Source organism: Mobula birostris, chromosome 7 (genome assembly GCF_030028105.1).
Source record: "Mobula birostris isolate sMobBir1 chromosome 7, sMobBir1.hap1, whole genome shotgun sequence".
Taxonomy (NCBI): domain Eukaryota; kingdom Metazoa; phylum Chordata; class Chondrichthyes; order Myliobatiformes; family Myliobatidae; genus Mobula; species Mobula birostris.
Window position 1 is genome coordinate 64,443,748 of NC_092376.1, and position 19,508 is coordinate 64,463,255.

Below are 19,508 nucleotides of genomic sequence, written 5' to 3' on the forward strand. Positions count from 1 at the left end.
CTTCTCCCCTTTAAGAAAAACCTGAGGGTTTTCTTCAGGCTTAAGATTTCATTTTATATTCACATGCAACTGAAGAAAATGCAGTACCTCTTTTACTGTTTACTACCATCCAGTTATATGTTGGAGAAACCAAATGCACATTCATTGATCATTATATGGGTAGGGCAGCTTCATTCAATTTGCAGTATGCCTGTCCACTTTTTCAACCTATACCTACTGTGATATGTTTGGTTTCCAGCACTTCCCATTATAGTCCGGTGTCACCTTGACAGAACAGCAGCTGATTGCATGTTGCCAGGTTTAATTCCAAATTTAACAATTTAGGATAATGTGCTTTCTTTGCATGTTGTAGAATAGAAATAAAGCTGTCCTCCCCAGGTGATAGTGTTTCAGTTCCACAGATAATGCCCATGTCCAATTTTTTGGTGTTTTTCCAGAATTGTTAATTAAATACAAGTCAGCTTCCTTCAGAGGCTATTAAACACTCTTCACCTTCACTCTTCCATTACTTAGTAGTGATACAAGATTTGGGATTGTTCTTTGTTGTTATACATAAATTGGGATTTTGTGTCTAGAACCAGATTGTGCAAAATATTGGTGATACTGATGCCAGCAGGTGCTTAAAACTGTCATTGCTAGGTATTCACAGATTAATCTTTGTCTATTTTACAGAATGTGCCAGAGAGGGGGCTTCAAATGCTCAATGAGGGGCAAAGACTGAGTTCTGTTAGAACTAGAACCAGTAAACTATTTGACATAGTGTGGTTGATAATGAAGACTAATGAAAACGTTTGCATTTTAGCTTGAAGCAAAAACAGGATACTCAAGTACATACAAAATATCCACATCAGAAGGAAGTTTATCCTGGAAGTAAAGGAATTCTGTCTCCTCGAACACCACGCCAGCAAAGAATGAGTGTTGATGCAAATTTACAAATCCCCAAAGAATTGACAAATGCTAGCAAGAGAGATTTACTGAAAAAAGTAAGAATATATTAAATACAATTGGTAATCAGTTAAATATGTTTATTTTTATCAGGCAAAGATTTTTTTCTCTTCTGCATAATCAATTTAAGAGGCGGGGTTGAGAAGCATTTTGCGGTAGATTAATGAAGAATTAGTATCATTTATTGAGATTATGTTGGAGATTGTTATTTACTAATTCCCTTGCACATGAAAATTGAACTAAAGGAAAAGGAAAAACATACTTGTAGCAGAAGCATTTATGTGAATGAAGAAAAAGTTCTTTTCTGCTTAAAATGGTTTTGGAATAGTTAAAAAAAAAAATTGGAGCTCTCAAAATTTGGATCTGTGAAATTGGAATATTCCTTGTACTCATTGGTAACACGTATCTGCACTACTTGGTGTTTTCTTGTTTCTGAAACGTAACAATTGAATTGTAACTTCATGATGGCCTTAATTTTTTTTCATCTGATGTCAGTGTATTCACTTGCACTGAGATCTTTTATTGGACAAGCTTAGTAATTACAAAGTTCGACATTTTCATTCTTATTAAATATGTTAAATGTTTTATCTAGATTTTTCACCTAATACAGTTTATTACTGGTTTTAGGCAAATCAACGACTAGCAGCTGCAGAGATAAGTTATGATGAGTTTCTTGTTGTTGCTCATCAAATCAATCAATTGTTCCAGTACCAAGAGGAAAAGAATAGGTCTGGTGATTGGCAAGCATCCCACGTTTCTCCAAGGGGTTTTAAAGCTGATATTAAGGGAGATTCTCCAGCTAGAACTCAAGGTAAAGGTGGATCTTTATCTGAAGCAGAACTGAGCTATTTTGAGCATATGTCTAAATTAAAACGAACCAGGGTTCAATCAGAACAATTGCATGATGCAGAACCTCGTTGGAAAACGAGAGAGAGCCGTAAGGATGTATCTAGCGATCTTTCTCTTGATGTAAGAGAAGATGCTGATCAAGGAAGCAAGTCCCCAAATGTGAACAGCTACACAAGAGGCACTTTTCAGGAAAGGAGACTTGGGGAAAAAAGAGAAGCAAATGAGAGTATGCATCACACTGAAGGAAGGCATTCAGAAAGAAGAAAACCTTGTGATAAAACTGTGAGACATTCTCCTATTGGTGATAATAGACAGTCACATGACAAACATTGTGACCGTGTGTCACCGTCACATCAACGCATGAGTCCTTTAGTAGATGAGCGAAACCAAAGTAACATTCGTGACAGCAAAAAACAGGTAGATGATGCTTTGCCAACTAAACAAAGAAATTCACCAAATCCTGAAGATCGATACAAAACCGATTCTAGCCATGGAATGAGACAGCTAGAACTGGCACGGAGCGAACATCATAAGGATCAGCGGCAAGGAGCACATCAATCTGAAAGAGATCTCAAAGAACTTGGTCCAAGAGAAAGACCAGGTAAATTGAGAAGTTTAATTGATAATCTTGTTCTTGGTCACAATGTGCCTGTTTACTTGCAAATAATTTTAAAGTAAGCAATGGGCATCTTTTCACTTGGTTTTTTTAAAAAAACCTATCTGATATCACGGTTTTCCCTGTTGAGGTTTTCACTCTAACATTTGGGTACATGTTAAACTACATTTACTGTTTGCAACAGATTTCATGGGAGATAAAGTCGCCTCTTGGTATGTATTTCAGTGGCTCTTCTGTGTCGTAAGCATGACTTGTGTTTAGTATGTAAGGTTGTGGACATTATGGCTGAGCTGTTCTATCTTTACATGTTTATTTTCCGACTTGAGTCACTGGGTAGGTCCGGTATATCTACAGGATCATCACTCCACAATATCATTCTTGAGACCAGTTGTTAACCACTGTCTACTTCTACTTGTTCACTAGATGTTTGGAATTTCTATGTAAATTTGACTATAAATGTCAAATATCAACTGGTGTACATTTTGTTATTTGAGCATTGAAATTCCTGAACTTCAATCCAATTTGTGTAGCACTCATTTCAACTATAGTTGGGTTTGCAGTTGCACAGACATACAGATTCACTTCTCCTTAAATTTTTCACTTGAATGACCATGAATGCTAAATAGTCAAAGCTGTGTACTGAAGTTAATCTTACCTCAGTATACAAATATGATACCTTTGAAATATATTACAAATGTTAGGTTTGTAGAAGTATTTTGAATATAGTTTTTATTTTGACAGATTTTTCAGTTTCACCCTGCCCTGTGATTTGTATTTTAATTTGATTCAAAGTAATTCATTACTTGTTTTATCAGATTCCAAAAGAGATGAGCCAAGGCAACGTGACCGTCATTCAGAAGAGAGATCAGCTTATGATGCACCATTGAGGGCTGCTGGACTAGTTGAAAATCAACGCATGAGATCCAGTGTACCTGAAATTCCACAGAGATTTAGAGAACTAAGTGACAGAGCAGGGCCAGGAAAATCTGTGCCTCTAAGAAATGTGGATAAAATGAGAAATGAACCCATTGAATCAGACAGGACTTGGGTTCGTGGAAGGGATGGATCTCCAAGCTGTGACATGCACGTTACTGGATCTAGGATGAGGCTGCAGGATCTCCCGGAGCAACTTGTCCAACCTGTTAATAATAGCCCTGACCACTCTGGTCTTTGGATTGAGGGCATTCCAGGGCAACCTGGCAAACATTTTGATGGACAGGCTGGTGCATGTTTTGATGGTCCTCACAGGGGGCACCCTGCTGCATGCTTTGAATGTCCGGGTAACCTGCGTGTAGGTCAACCCTGTGTACGCTTTGACGGTCCTGGTGGCCCACGCTCTGGGTTCCGTTTTGAAAGTACTCGTCCAAGGCAACTTGGGCCACATTTTGATGGCCCCCGCATGGGACAGCCTGGACCACGTTTTGATGGTCCTCGCCCAGGGCAGCTTGGCCCACGATTTGATAGCCCACACCTTGTTCAGCCTGGGGTGCGTTTTAATGGTCCACATATAGTGCAGCCTGGGGTACGGTTTGAAAATGCAGGTGGTCAGCCAGGGGTTCTCTTTGAGGGTCCACAGCCTGGTGCTCGCATTGATGGTTCACATCCTGGTCATTTTGACAATCCAGGTCGTCATCCAGGCCAGCCAAGCTCACGCTTTGGGCTGCCTGCAGGACAGCCAGGCACACAGTTGGACAATTCTGGAGGTCATCTAGGGCACCCTCGTTTTGATCCACATCCTGGGCAGCCTGCTATGCACTTTGATGTCCCACATCCAGGACAATCGTGCATACGCTTTGATAACCCTGATGGTCTTGTAGGGCAGCCACACTTGCGTTTTGATGGTCCACAATCTGGACCACCCCATATGCACTTCGATGGTCCAGGTTCACGCCTAGGGCCACCAATTGCACGCTTTGATGGCCCACGTCCAGGTCAACTAGGTGCACGTTTTGATGGCCCTGGTGGTCATGCAGCACCATGTGGTATGCGCTTTGATGGCCCACAGATTGGGCAGCCCGGCGCACATTTTGATGGTTCAGGCGGTCATCCAGGGCAACCTGCCATTCGTTTTGATAGTCCTACTGGAAGTCGTTTTGACATAATAGCTGCACAACCAGGGACACATTTTGAAAGTTCTCGTGGGCCACAGTTTGACGGGGCTCCAGTGCATCCTGATCCTAGAAACGGTCATTTATTTAACAGTCATCCACCAAGCTCTCAATATCAAGGAAGAGGCCTTGATGGACAATCTGGACCCAGATTTAACATGCCTCAAGGATCTCCTTTTAATGAATCTGGCATACATGGAGCAACAACTTTGGCCAATCCAACCTACATGCCAGCAGCTGGTCCTTGCTTCGATGGTCAGACACCATTACCCCGAGTGGAAAGACCACATGATCAGTATGAACCAACATGCGGGACCTTTTATAACAACAACCTTTCTTCATTACCTGAAAATCTGTCTCGCCAACAACAGCCTGTGAGTACTGGCAAATAATTATTTTTAGCTCAATTAGTTTGTGGATGAGTAAATGTATTGGGACGTGTAGGTCAGAAGATCCTTGCAACATTTCTGGGTCTGTATAGTGAGATTAGTTTTGAGCTGGTGTAACTGGGATGATTTTGGTATAACAAACAACAGGAATTCTGCAGATGCTGGAAATTCAAGCAACACACATAAAAGTTGCTGGTGAATGCAGCAGGCCAGGCAGCATCTCTAGGAAGAGGTGCAGTCGACGTTTCAGGCCGAGACCCTTTGTCAGGACTAACTGAAGGAAGAGTGAGTAAGGGATTTGAAAGGGGGAGGGGGAGATCCAAAATGATAGGAGAAGACAGGAGGGGGAGGGATGGAGCCAAGAGCTGGACAGGTGATAGGCAAAAGGGATACGAGAGGATCATGGGACAGGATCTCCCAGTGACCACACATTTTAATTCCACATCCCATTCCCATTCTGACATGTCTATCCACGGCCTCCTTTACTGTAAAGATGAAGCCACACTCTGGTTGGAGGAACAACACCTTATGTTCCGTCTGGGTAGCCAACCTGATGGCATGAACATCAAAGTCTAGCTTCCGCTAATGCCCCACCTCCCCCTCGTACCTCATCTGTTACTTATTTTTATACACACATTCTTTCTCTCACTCTCCTTTTTCTCCCTCTGAATATATCCCTTGCCCATCCTCTGGGTCTCTCTCTCTCCTCCCCGTCTTTCTTCCCGGACCTCCTGTCCCATGATCCTCTCGTATCCCTTTTGCCTATCACCTATCACCTGTCCAGCTCTTGGCTCCATCCCTCCCCCTCCTGTCTTCTCCTATCATTTTGGATCTCCCCCTCCCCCTCCAACTTTCAAATCCCTTACTCACTCTTCCTTCAGTTAGTCCTGACGAAGGGTCTCGGCCTGAAACGTCGATTGCACCTCTTCCTAGAGATGCTGCCTGGCCTGCTGCGTTCACCAGCAACTTTCATGTGTGTTGCATAATTTTGGTACAGCTATGTTTTATATATGTAAGGCACCACTGCCTATGATGCATCTATAGATAGATGAGGTGCAAAAACTGAAGAGAAACTTCATAATCGTGAGATTCTGCAGATACTGGAAATCTGAGGTCCTGTGGATCTTTGGAGGTTGGGCAGCATGTACGGAAATTAATAAATAGTTGGTTTCATGTCAAGACCTTCATCACTCAAAAAGAAGGGGGAGGATGCCAGAAACTTGATGTTCAAAGTTTTTGATAATCTGGTTTTCATGATGTGCTTTTGTTTCGTAGGTTAATGCCATAACTAGTTTTTCCAGCAGTCAGATTTCATTCAGTCAAGGGCAACAATACTTGCCATCTCAATCTTCTGTTCCAGTTACACAGATACAGCAAGGTAACACATTTTCTGCTAGTAAATTAGTGACTTCAGTTTTCTATGAAATTATCAAATTTCTGCCGAATCTTGTACCTTGTCCTGATGTAATCAGTCTTGATCTCAATTTTGCTTTTCTCTAGTCCATGGAATTGTTTTAGAATTTTGTCTGTTGCACCTTTTACTACTTTTTGTAAGTCATTTGACTGGCTTTTTAGCTGCCAGGATGAGGCTGCAGTTCACTCATTTTATTCCTATCAAATCATGCCTAGAAAACCAGTTTCGTTTCTGTTTTTTGTAGAGTGGAGAAACTTAATGCTGGCATTATTTTTAATGTCAGGTAGTTCCCATTAATTTCATCTTATTGACACTTTCAATTCTGTGTCCAAGTCATCAAGCCTGTCTTAGTTCATCATTGCAGGTCTCTGTCCTGCCTGAGGCTATTTGTTGCAGTCCCATCCACACTTCTGATTTCCTCTTGCATTCCCCCTCCATAAACGTTAACCTGTGGTTTTTGATGGCACACTTTTAAAATCATTTGTCTACATTGAATTACTGATTCTAATTCTGTAACTCTTCAGCTCAGTGACATTTGTTCTTCTACCTGGCCTTTGTGCTTACCAAATTTTCAATGCCCTCTGATCTGAAGAATGCCTTATGCCCAGGTCTTAAGAGTATCAGTAAGTTCAGGCATGTTAAGAAAGGCAGAAGATGGACTTTCACTCAAGGAAGAAACTTTAAGGGGGTTGAGGAATTTGGAGAAAGTATTTAAATTGTACAACCGTTAATGTGCAAATAATTGTCTTGGTTCAAGTCTTGTGAATTGAAATCTGCCTTTTGGTAACTAGATGGAAGAAAATGTTTATATTTTAATTGCAATAAACTCTTCTGTAAGAGAAATGAATAACTTTAGCTTTATAGCATGAAACCTTGTATTTGAAATGGCCAGTAATATTTGGCATTAATCTTCAAGTAAGATAAAACTTGGTCTTTGGTTTGTCACTGTTACATCAATATAACAATATCTGAGGCTATTCTGTTAGCGATTACTTATTGTGTAATTGTTATGAAATCATAGGATCATCTTTTGCACCTTTGGAGAATCATTTGGGACAAGTAGATGTGAATGAGCTGGTTTCAAAGCTGATTTCTATAGGAATTTTGAAGTCAAATCCAGTGGAATCCACGCCCACACGTGAGTTTTTGAACAACTGTTTTTACCTGCAAAACCTAAATTAAACTAGTAGCAAATAACTCAAAATATTGTGAATTATTGAATAAATTTGGAGTCTGATTTTTCCAGAGGGTGATTCTCAAGCTTCTGCTATTGAAGATGATGAGGAGGAAGAAAATGAGGAAAACATTCCAGATCTTACCAACTTCCAGGTTGAGGAGCTGAAACAGTAAGTGATTTCTCTCTAAATTACTGATGTTGATTATAATGTTAATATCTGTAGAATCTGATTTCTCAAAAGGATCAAAGCAATGTATGCCAGACTCGACAGCTAATATTGAAACCGTGATTCAACCATTATAGTTTGATTCCTGTAAATTTCACTCATTTATTCACTGGCATTTTGAAAGGGAAGGAAGGAACTCTTAACGTAAGCAAAGTTTCTGATTGCTAGGCTGTTACTTGTGGATTTTGCTATATTGAGCTTTTTCAGGAAGTAAGTCTTTTATTTCTTCATTGTGCAATGTTTTTAATATGTTCTAGGAAAGGTTTACATCCTGTTATTCCATTTAGTGTTCACCATTTAAAATGGCTTTATTGTGAGGTATGAGATTTTAAACTTTGGATCTGGTAATTTCATAGAATAAATACTGCAAGCATTTGACTATCCGTACATTGCTGCTTGAAAGTGCTTTCCAATTACTTTCATACAATGTGTTGATTAGTAAAGACCTGCATTTGTTTTAATGAGCTAGTTTGATTGAAGTACAATGACCAAAGACCAGGAAGTGCATTGCTGTAAGCCAATACGCAGAGTAAGAACATCAGTCACGTACAGGTTAATTAAGTTACTTGGCCACTATATTAACTTGTATTCCTTTGGGAGTGGAAGGAAGCACAGGGTCATTTGTGCAAATTTCACACAGATAACTCATGCAGTCAGGGTTGAACCCAGACCTCTGACACTGCACCATTGTGCAGCCCATTAAGTAATCTCTGCATAGCATAAAACTAGAAGCAGTGTATGGTCATGAAAATATCATTGATATCAGAAGTAAAGGCAAAAGGAAAATTGAGGAATCTAGGAAAGAAGTGGATAGAAGCTGTAGCTACTGCTTTAAAAAAAAAATGTTCAGTGCTATTAGCAGTTCTGGGAAACAGCTACGGGATTATTTTGTCAAAGTATAGGTTTGCTGGAGTGATCACTAAACTCCCATGGATAAAATGACCTGGAAAAATAAGTCCAAGCAATCTGGTATTTTCTGAAATTAGGGTTAAAGATCAAGGAAAACGAGCACAGTCTGTTCTGTTAAATGGGGCATTTAGGAATAGAGACAGGCCTTTTTGGTGTCAAATTAAGAAACAGTAAGTGATAGAACTTTAGAACTCTTCCACAATAGGTACATAATATAATTTCAATTGCTGATAAAGTTTAGTTAAAATGAATTAAAGGTGTAGGGAATAAAGCTGCGTTAGTTACTGGATTAACATGGCGGGGGGGGATCACAAATGACACTTGAATCAAAACATGATTTACAATATTAAGGAATCATTTAGCAGTTTGTATTTTTGTACTAAAGTTTTCTTGACTAGTAAATGTATTAAAATATTATGACTATTGAATGGATTTAGATTAGATTTCCAGAGAAAACGCCTCATATTTCCGTAAGTTAAAAGCAATAGAGGAAAATGTAGAAAATGAAAATCAATAAGGAATTTGTAGAAAAGGCCTTGTCATTTACGTCAAGCATTCTTATCATTGACCTTTTAAAGAGGAACGTGTTGAAGAATATTATCTAAAATTTAACCATTTTCTTAAGTTTCTTATCTGAATAAACAAAGATTGATACCCATCCCATTGTCCAATGTGCAGAGTAGTTTTAGGGCGCATGTAAAAAAAAAAAAAAATTCAATAAAGTGAATATTATTTCAAAAATGAAATGAAAAGTTTCTAAGTATTAGGGAGGAAAAGAGCAAAACTAATGAGCAATAAACAGAAAAAAAGAATTAAATCTATTTGATGTGACCACCCTTTGCCTTTCAAACTGCATCAGCTGTCATGCAGTTTTATAAGAATCAGTGGGTAGACTGTTACAGGCATCTGGGAGAACTTGCTACAGTTCCACAGACTTTGGCTGTCCCGTTTGCTTTTTGTCTGTAGGTAATCTCAAAACTGTCTTGATGTTGATCAGTGCTCTAACTAGGTTGATTAAAGCTTTTCCCCATACTGTAGTTTGGGTATTAATTGCTTCTGTATACTGTATAGTTCAGTGTAAAGTTCTCAGCTTTCACTCTATTAGGAGAGGGTCTTTGGAAATGGGGTATAATGTATAGGAACAGGCTCCTTATGTTAGCATGAAAATTACGTCCATGAGACACGACTTTTAATGAGAATGCACACATTTATAATGATGCAATGCTGTTGCAAGAAGATATTCATAGGATTGAATTATTTTATAAACTTGACTAGTAATCCTTTGTTCGTTATGACTTTCATAGGACAAATATTGATTGGCACCTGATTAGTTCCAAGGGCTTAGATGGGGCAGAATTTGTTAAGTGTGTCCAGGATGGATTCTTGTCACAGTATGTGGACAGGCCGACCAGGGGGAATGCCATACTAGATCTAGTACTAGGTAATGAACCGGGTTAGGTTGCAGATCTCTCAGTGGGTGAGCATCTGGGGGACAGTGACCACTGCTCCCTGGCCTTTATAATTATCATGGAAAAGGATAGAATCAAAGAGGACAAGAAAATTTTTATTTTGGGAAAGGCAAATTATGAGGCTATAAGGCTAGAATTTGCGGGTGTGAATTGGGATGATGTTCTTGCAGGGAAACGTACTATGGACATGTGGTCGATGTTTAGAGATCTCTTGCAGGATGTAAGGGATAAATTTGTCCCGGTGAGGAAGATAAAGAATGGTAGGGTGAAGGAACCATGGGTGACAAGTGAGGTGGAAAATCTAGTCAGGAGGAAGAAGGCAGCATACATGAGGTTTAGAAAGCAAGGATCAGCTGGGTCTATTGAATATAGGGAAGCAAGAAAGGAGCTTAAAGGGCTGAGAAGAGCAAGAAGGGGGCATGAGAAGGCCTTGGCGAGTAGGGTAAAGGAAAACCCCAAGGCATTCTTCAATTATGTGAAGAAAAAAAGGATGACAGGAGTGAAGGTAGGACCGGTTAGAGATAAAGGTGGGAAGATGTGCCTGGAGGCTGTGGAAGTGAGCAAGGTCCTCAATGAATACTTCTCTTCGGTATTCACCAATGAGAGGGAACTTGATGGTGAGGACAATATGAGTGAGGTTGATGTTCTGGAGCATGTTGATATTAAGGGAGAGGAAGTGTTGGAGTTGTTAAAATACATTAGGATGAATAAGTCCCCGGGGCCTGACGGAATATTCCCCAGGCTGCTCCATGAGGCGAGGGAAGAGATTGCTGAGCCTCTGGCTAGGATCTTTATGTCCTCGTTGTCTACGGGAATGGTACCGGAGGATTGGAGGGAGGCGAATGTTGTTCCCTTGTTCAAAAAAGGTAGTAGGGATAGTCCGGGTAATTATAGACCAGTGAGCTTTACGTCTGTGGTGGGAAAGCTGTGGAAAAGATACTTAGAGATAGGATCTATAGGCATTTAGAGAATCATGGTCTGATCAGGGACAGTCAGCATGGCTTTGTGAAGGGCAGATCGTGTCTAACAAGCCTGATAGAGTTCTTTGAGGAGGTGACCAGGCATATAGATGAGGGTAGTGCAGTGGATGTGATCTATATGGATTTTAGTAAGGCATTTGACAAGGTTCCACACGGTAGGCTTATTCAGAAAGTCAGAAGGCATGGGATCCAGGGAAGTTTGGCCAGGTGGATTCAGAATTAGCTTGCCTGCAGAAGGCAGAGGGTGGTGGTGGAGGGAGTACATTCAGATTGAAGGATTGTGACTAGTGGTGTCCCACAAGGATTTGTTCTGGGACCTCTACTTTTTGTGATTTTTATTAACGACCTGGATGTGGGGGTAGAAGGGTGGGTTGGCAAGTTTGCAGACGACACAAAGGTTGGTGGTGTTGTAGGTAGTGTAGAGGATTGTCAAAGATTGCAGAGAGACATTGATAGGATGCAGAAGTGGGCTGAGAAGTGGCAGATAAAGTTCAACCTGGAGAAGTGTGAGGTGGTACACTTCGGAAGGACAAACTCCAAAGCAGAGTACAAAGTAAATGGCAGGATACTTGGTAGTGTGGAGGAGCGGAGGGATCTCGGGGTACATGTCCACAGATCCCTGAAAGTTGCCTCACAGGTGGATAGGGTAGTTAAGAAAGCTTATGGGGTGTTAGCTTTCATAAGTCGAAGGATAGAGTTTAAGAGTCACGATGTAATGGTGCAGCTCTATAAAACTCTGGTTAGGCCACACTTGGAGTATTGTGTCCAGTTCTGGTCACCTCACTATAGGAAGGATGTGGAAGCATTGGAAAGGGTACAGAGGAGATTTACCAGGATGCTGCCTGGTTTAGAAAGTATGCATTATGATCAGAGATTAAGGGAGCTAGGGCTTTACTCTTTGGAGAGAAGGAGGATGAGAGGAGACATGATAGAGGTATACAAGATAATAAGAGGAATGGATAGAGTGGATAGCTAGCGCCTCTTCCCCAGGGCACCACTGCTCAATACAAGAGGACATGGCTTTAAGGTAAGGGGTGGGAAGTTCAAGGGGGATATTAGAGGAAGGTTTTTTTTACTCAGAGTGGTTGGTGCATGGAATGCACTGCCTGAGTCAGTGGTGGAGGCAGATACACTAGTGAAATTTAAGAGACTACTAGACAGGTATATGGAGGAATTTAAGGTGGGGGCTTATATGGGAGGCAGGGTTTGAGGGACGGCACAACATTGTGGACCGAAGGGCCTGTAGCGTGCTGTATTATTCTATGTTTCTATGTTTTCTATGTATAGGAGCATTCTGATTTTTTGCTTTGAGGCAAACTTTTAATAGATTCTTTGTATGAAAAGTACAAGTTCTTTCAATAATCTGGCCCAAGTTTAAACAGGGTTGGAGTGAAACAGATGCTTTTGTGGATCCTATTGAAGAGTGTGATGGTTTAAAGTTATATCATGTAAAAGAATTGAGCATTTGTGCCTCTGCTATCTTCGAAAGAACTTTAAAAATCTATTTAAATGTTCATTTTACATCACTGTTTATTTTGCTTCCTAAAACAGACGGTATGATGGTGTTATCAGTCGCCTATACACAGGTATTCAGTGCTATTCTTGTGGAATGCGGTTCACAGCATCACAGACTGATGTTTACGCAGACCATTTGGACTGGCATTATCGTATGAATAGAATGGAAAAGGATGTAACTAAGAAAGTAACGTACAGAAAGTGGTACTACAGTTTAACGGTAAGTTTGTTAAACAAGCAGAACCTTTCCACGTTTTTTTTTGTATTTGTTGATTTGCTCTTGCATTGTGGTAGTGAGGATAATTGGATCCACCCAGGCACTGAGCAGATAGCTGGTATTGGTAATAGAGATTGAAATAAAGAACGTGGTGCGCAAGGTACGACCATGAAGAGAATGAATAACTTGGAATTTCAAGGAATTTATAGGGGGATGGTTGGATGAAGAGAGCAGTTGAGATTTCGGGATGATTTGTTTTTTGAAAAAATTATTTTTACATCCACAGGACTGGATAGAATTTGAGGAAATTGCTGACCTGGAAGAACGTGCTAAAAGTCAATTCTTTGAGAAGGCCCATGAAGAAGTTATACAGAGAACACAAGAAGCTGCAAAGGAAAAGGAATTTCAAAGTGTTCCTGCTGGACCTGCTGGAGTACATGAGGTAGGATTGGTAGTAAGATGTAACTGACAATTATGTCAGACTTAAATCTTTCCTAACTTGTATGAAAGTGAATTTCATTGATGCAAATATTTTCTTTTGAGGTTTTTCATTTATTAATGTAACTGAACTAAAAGCAAAATGAAATTTAAGTGCAGTACAATATTTTGCTTGATTTTTGTTGTTCTGATGACTGAAGAAATGCAGGCAAAATTTTGAATACTGGGCCAAATGTGATGTCCCAAAAACGTCAGTTAAGTTGGTTATGTTAATTCTCTGAAAAATGTTAGGCTGACCTGAAACAAGCCAGGTAAAATCTTGGCTCAGATTAATGGAGATCTGTTGGGTGTTCATTATTTGCAGTATAAAAGTGGTTGTGGACAACCAGTTGCAAGACTTCCTATATATTAAAAAGAAAGGAAGTTTGACAAGTCAGGTAGCATCTGTGGAGGAACACAGACAGTCACTGTTTTGGGTTGAGATCCTTCATCTAGGCTGAGGGATATAGGGAAGATGGCCGGTATAAAGAGGAAATGGGAAGGGATGGAGCAAGAGCTGGCAAGTGATGAGTCTAGGTGAGGGGTGATGAGCAAATGAAAGGAAGGGTGGAAATAGGATCAGGCTGGAAGGTGATGGGTAGGGCTGCAGATAGTTTGATAACGTAATGTGGAGCATGGTGGGAGAACTTTAGTGATGAGCAAATGGAGTGGCTGGATGATGGGGACTGGTGAAGTACAAGAAAAACTGGGTAGATCAGGAAAAGGAGGGCATCTGAAAATGGCAAATTTGGTACTTATGTGTTTTAGGACGTAGACTTCCAAGGTAAAATGAGATTATGTCCTTGTTCATGTTCAGCTTTACCATGGGAGCATAGGTCAAGAATGGGTCCAGGTGGGTATGGAAATTAAAATTGAAGGTGGTCAGGACACAGGTGTATGGCAAAGCGGGCATCTTGTTTGTGTTTAGTCTTGCAGCTCTCAACTTCAGTGAGACCATTTTAAATTTAAAAGATATATAAAACAGGAAAGAACAAGTGAACAATTGTAATGTTTATTTGGTGGCACATGATTGCAAATAGATGCAATTCTGTGCAGACCTAGATTCATTGGAATGAATAAAGGTACAACCAAGGAAGTGGCATGGACTACATCACTCCAGGGCAATGTGCCTTCTGTAAAAGTAAATATCTTGACCTGATCCTGGTGTTCAAGATCTCTGAATTTACTCAGTCATAATGTGGCTTTCCCAATAACGCTTTTACTATAACAGCAGTATTAATCCATCAGATCTAAGTTGCTGATTCTGATTATTCCTTTTTCGTGCTTTTAGGATTCCTTTAGTTTAAATCAGATTAAACAAAATAATCTGAACATATTTCATTACACAAATCAAAATGTTGACAATAATCCAACCTTTCAGTAGGAACATAGCCAATTGTTCTCTTGCAGGCCATCCCAGTTAACATCAGAAGAACTTTGAAAGTTTAAGCACATCTTGATCTGAAGTTGTGTTTATAAATCCTAAGTTAAATAAATACTTGACAACTTTATTAAACTATTTTTGTAGGTCTGTGAAATTTGTCAAGAAGCTTTTGAGCAGTATTGGGATGAAGATGAAGAAGAATGGCATCTGAAAAATGCAGTTCGTGTGGATAATACTGTAAGCGTTTCATTTTTCTTCCAGATAACATGAATAAATAAGTAGTTATAACCATTCATACCTAGTATCACTTGAAAGTAAGTTGAGTTAACTTATTGATTCTGGTAGTTAATCCTACAAATTATTGCTTTAATTTATTGGATACCTCAGAGTACTTAACTATTGGAATAATTTTGAAAAAGTAGCAGCCAATAGAAACATGGCTAGAAGTATGAAAGCTGGGCACCTTGGATCTTTGAAGTTTTATTTGAGAGGAAAAACTTGCGGGTGGGTTAAATTTGTGTTAATGAAGTTCAGTACAGAGATGTACTGGAGGAGGGAAAATAAAGATCAAATTGAGAAGAAAGGAAATTGTTAAAACCTGAAGGAATAACAATTCAGGTTCAGTTTTTGGACCAGAAAGTTTGGTTATTATTGTAGCTCATTACATCTTGAAGTAAATTTCCTCCATTTTCTAGGTTTAATATAAAGCTTAATGGGTGGCTATTATGTTATTTCAATTTTTTAAAAATCTGAATAGCATTTATGTGATGCAAATAAGTGTAAAATAACTAACCAGTTCTGGGAATAAAGGGCTTTGTAAATTTCACACCCTTGAACTTGTTTGATCCCGTGATGGGTTTACGCTGTTTACAAGGTCCAGCCCATCAGTGCTAATGTTGAATGTTACATTGTCAATGATCTCAGTTCAAACTAAGCTTACTTTTGCAAAGCAAGTAGCATTTATATCCAAGTAACATTTGTAAACATTTGAAATATCTAATACCTATCTCATTTCCTTTTAGACATATCATCCAGCATGTTATGAAGATTATAAAAATGTGAGTATAGTATTTAAGTTAATCTCATTGTACACAAATACTGTACTAGTCTTGTGCCTGATTAGATCCTCAGTTGTAAGATATTTTTAAAATCCATGGAGTTTTTTGGTGCTGTTGATTTTAATGTTTCAGGTTTGATAAAATTTATAACTCTAATGAAAACTTCTTTTTCTTTAGGCTTCATTTACAGATTCAACTCCATCTCCAAGTGAAGCTCCTTTAGAAAACCCACTACATTTAGTTATTAAACAGGAACAATTGGATGTTAATAGCAAGACTTCAGATCTGGCCAGCAGCTGCAAAAATACTGAGACCGAAGGCAGCTGTGTGTTGACAGACATGAAGGATGAAAAAGATACTGCAAATGTGAAAGTGGAATCTGTTTAAGTCTTTTATGAAGTGATTTTTTTCACTTAACAGACTTCAGTATTAGAGGACAAAAGAATGGTTGAATTTGATGTATCCATTCATATGAGAGTCTCTTACAATAGTGAAGTAATACTACCTCTTGAAACATTTAAAATCATTGGGGAAACATGCAAAACAGCAATAGTTCATTCTATCTTCAAGGATCGTCAAATTTAAACCCTCCCCATTTGTTTTATATTTTATTATTTGAGGCAGGGATCTCAGTTGAAGTTAACTATTGAATACATTTTGGTATTTGTATGTTCAACTGCATGTGCAGTTCAGGTGTGCATTACTGTGTGAGTGCTGCATATGTGTGAATGCACTTGTGGAATGAAAATGTTGCTTTTTTGTAAGAATGTAAATTCTAATAAAATAAAATATTTTTGAAATGTTTTGTGTACAGTTGAGGCAGTGTTTAAGTTAAGTTTTAAATATTTATGGTGCAATGAAAATGAATACTTTGGTTCATTTAAGAAATTTGTTAAAATTACAGGATCTGAACCATTGAGAAAAGGAAATAAAATTATTGATATTTACCTGACAAGTTACTTTGGTTTTTTTTCATGTGGGCTCCTGCATTACAAATTGCTCTTGATAGTAAAACTTAATCCTGCGCACCTGAAGATGAACAATGCAGTGTTGGAACTACCGGTATTTGAATTAACCTTGTATGTACTAAACTAAATAAACCAGCTGGACACAATATTTGTCTATTTATTTATGTAAATTTGAATTAAAAATCAAACAATTAGAAAATTATTTGTTAAACTGTTCATTAATGACCAATTTGGAAAGAATATATACTGCAATTTCCCTAATTGGTAACATCTTGTACAATTGTCTACACTGCAATTTAATTCTGCAGTGGACTGCAGAATATTAGCAAATATTGCCTGCCTGAAAGTTGAGTTCATGTGGCTTAAGAACAAAGAGGCTTTAGTGCTGGTATTCAATACCTGATGGCATACTAATGCTATCTTTGTTTCTAAAATATTTTAATACTCATGTCTTCAAAAATCTTATCAAACTTAATTCATTATAAATGTTTGAGCAAAGTGACATTTCTACGAGCCTTTGAGAGGAAAATCTGTCAATGAGTGTCCTAGAATTTTCTAGATTTTCATTATATTTATTTACTGTCAATTTTCCTTATCCCCAAAAATCTGTTACATTTTAATCCAATATATTCTGAAAAAAGTTGGTTAGCATTAACATTTTCCCTATCTCTGACATCCTGGAGAATTTGCAGTTATTCTTAGCACAAATATACTGTTAAAATAATGATATCCAGTGCTGTTAGTTCATGGAGCACTTTACAAGACCATCAGTATTTTAGAACAAGCATCATGTTCTTTTTGACTTAGCTGTATTTAGAAATTTGTCAGAAACCTACTGGCATATAAATACCATGAAAGCACAGCAGTATGCTACAAACATGACAGACACACATTAGGTGGCCACTTTATTAGGAACACCACACCTCATTTATGAGTAGTAGATAAAAGCATGCAGACTTGGCAAAAACTTAAGATACTGTTCAGATCAAACAACAGAATGGGGAAGAAATGTGATCTAAGTGACTGATGGAATGATTGTTGGTGCCAGATAGGATGGTTTGTGTATCGCAAACTACTGATTTGGGATTTTCGTGCAGAACAGTCTTGAGAGTTTAGGGAGAGTGGTGTGGAAAAACATTAAATGGTTCTGTGGCTGAAAGTGCCTTGTTAATGAGAGGTTGGACTGGTTCAAGCATGAGGGAACTAACTAAAATAACTTACAACAATGGTGTACAGAGCATCACTGAATGAAGAATGTGAAACCATAGGCTACAGCAGCAGAAGACCACACTAAGTAACTACGACTTGAGTAAAATGGACAATGAGTATAGTTATTGGATCAGCACAAAAATAAACAATAGTGCAAGGTGAGGGGGAAAAGTGAAGGAACTGATTGGTTCTAGCCCTCTACACTCCTCCCATCTAAACTCTCAGATGTTGAAATCAAACTCATACTCCACTAGCAGCTTGTTTGCCCTCCGAGTGAAGAAGGTCCCCTTTTCTGTCTTGACACACTACCTCCAGTTCTAGTCCCACCAAATCTCAAATGAGAAAAGCCTCCTTGCATTTACCCTATCCACCTATACCTCTCATAATTAGGTCTTCCACTTATCAAGCATACTGTTGCCAGAAAACAACCCATCCTAATCCACAGTTGCCAGGCTTTTTCTGATGCCATCAAAATCAGCCTTTCTCTAATTTAGAATCCCAACCTGTGGACCAGACCTGCCCTCTGTAATTACTTTGAAACTAATGGAATTATGATCAAAGGTCCAAAACTCAACGTTTTGATTTCTGTATTTTTTTATGTAGGTTTGACAACATCTTTCCCCACAACCACCCCATTATCTGCCCTGGCATTCTGGTAACTATTCCCCGTAACTCTAAACCCCAATGAGCAGCACTAGCAAACCTTCCCACAAGGATATCGATCTTTCTCCAGTTTAGGTGCAAAACCGTCCTATCTGAATAGGTCACACCTTTCCTGGAAGAGTCTTAAAGATTCAAAAAATCTGAAGCCATCCCCCCTGCACCATGTGTTAAACTGTATTATCTTCCTATCTCTGGCCTGTCTAGTACATAGCATAGTTAGCAATCCTGAGATCACACCCTTGAAGTCGAGTCCTTTAACTTAGCACTAACTCCCTGAACTCAATTTGCAGGATCTCGTCACTATTCCTATTTATGTCATTGGTATTGACATGGACCATCACCTCTGGCTGTTCACCCTCCCACTTAAGAATGCTATGGACTTGGATCCAGAATGACCCTCACCATGGCACCTGGAAGGCAACGTACCATCCTGGCGTCTCATTCTTGTCCACAGAACTCCTGTCTGTTCTCATAACCAACCACCTGGTTTTCTCATCTAATTCACTTTAAATGAGTCTGATTTATAGTAGAAGTGTTACATAGCATAGAAACTGTCTCTTCTGCCCAACTCATCCATGCCAACAAGGTTTCTTTCCTGAGCTAGCCCACTTGCCTGCTTTTGGCTAATAGTCCTCTAAACATTTCTTATCCATGATCCTGTCCAAATATCTTTGAAATATTGTACCCATCTGTAACACGTCCCCTAGCAGCTGTTCCATATATCCACCTCTCTCTATGTGGCCCCTTGCCTTCAAAGTTTAAAGTAAATTTTATTATCAAAGTACATATATGTCGCCATGTACAACCCTGTGGTTCATTCTCTTGTGAGCATACGCAACATATCTATAGAATAATAACTATAACAGAGTCATTGAAAGACTGCCCCCCAACTAGGGCATTCAGCCAGAGTGCAGAAGACAAACTGCAAGTACAAA

General features: G+C 39.1%; 1 protein-coding gene across 1 annotated transcript in view; it reads left to right on the top strand.

Annotated features, from left to right (window-relative positions):
- Nucleotides 1-16,847, top strand: part of pcf11 (PCF11 cleavage and polyadenylation factor subunit) — a 30,321-nt gene extending 13,474 nt beyond the window's left edge. Inside the window, exons 6-16 of the mRNA XM_072263305.1 lie at nucleotides 803-983; nucleotides 1,573-2,395; nucleotides 3,226-4,892; nucleotides 6,183-6,285; nucleotides 7,343-7,459; nucleotides 7,568-7,667; nucleotides 12,634-12,817; nucleotides 13,101-13,256; nucleotides 14,820-14,912; nucleotides 15,698-15,733; nucleotides 15,911-16,847. Coding sequence (XP_072119406.1) covers nucleotides 803-983; nucleotides 1,573-2,395; nucleotides 3,226-4,892; nucleotides 6,183-6,285; nucleotides 7,343-7,459; nucleotides 7,568-7,667; nucleotides 12,634-12,817; nucleotides 13,101-13,256; nucleotides 14,820-14,912; nucleotides 15,698-15,733; nucleotides 15,911-16,120 — 3,670 coding nt within the window. The 3' untranslated portion in view covers nucleotides 16,121-16,847. The remainder of the gene's footprint in view (nucleotides 1-802; nucleotides 984-1,572; nucleotides 2,396-3,225; nucleotides 4,893-6,182; nucleotides 6,286-7,342; nucleotides 7,460-7,567; nucleotides 7,668-12,633; nucleotides 12,818-13,100; nucleotides 13,257-14,819; nucleotides 14,913-15,697; nucleotides 15,734-15,910) is intronic.
- Nucleotides 16,848-19,508: the final 2,661 nt, after the last annotated feature.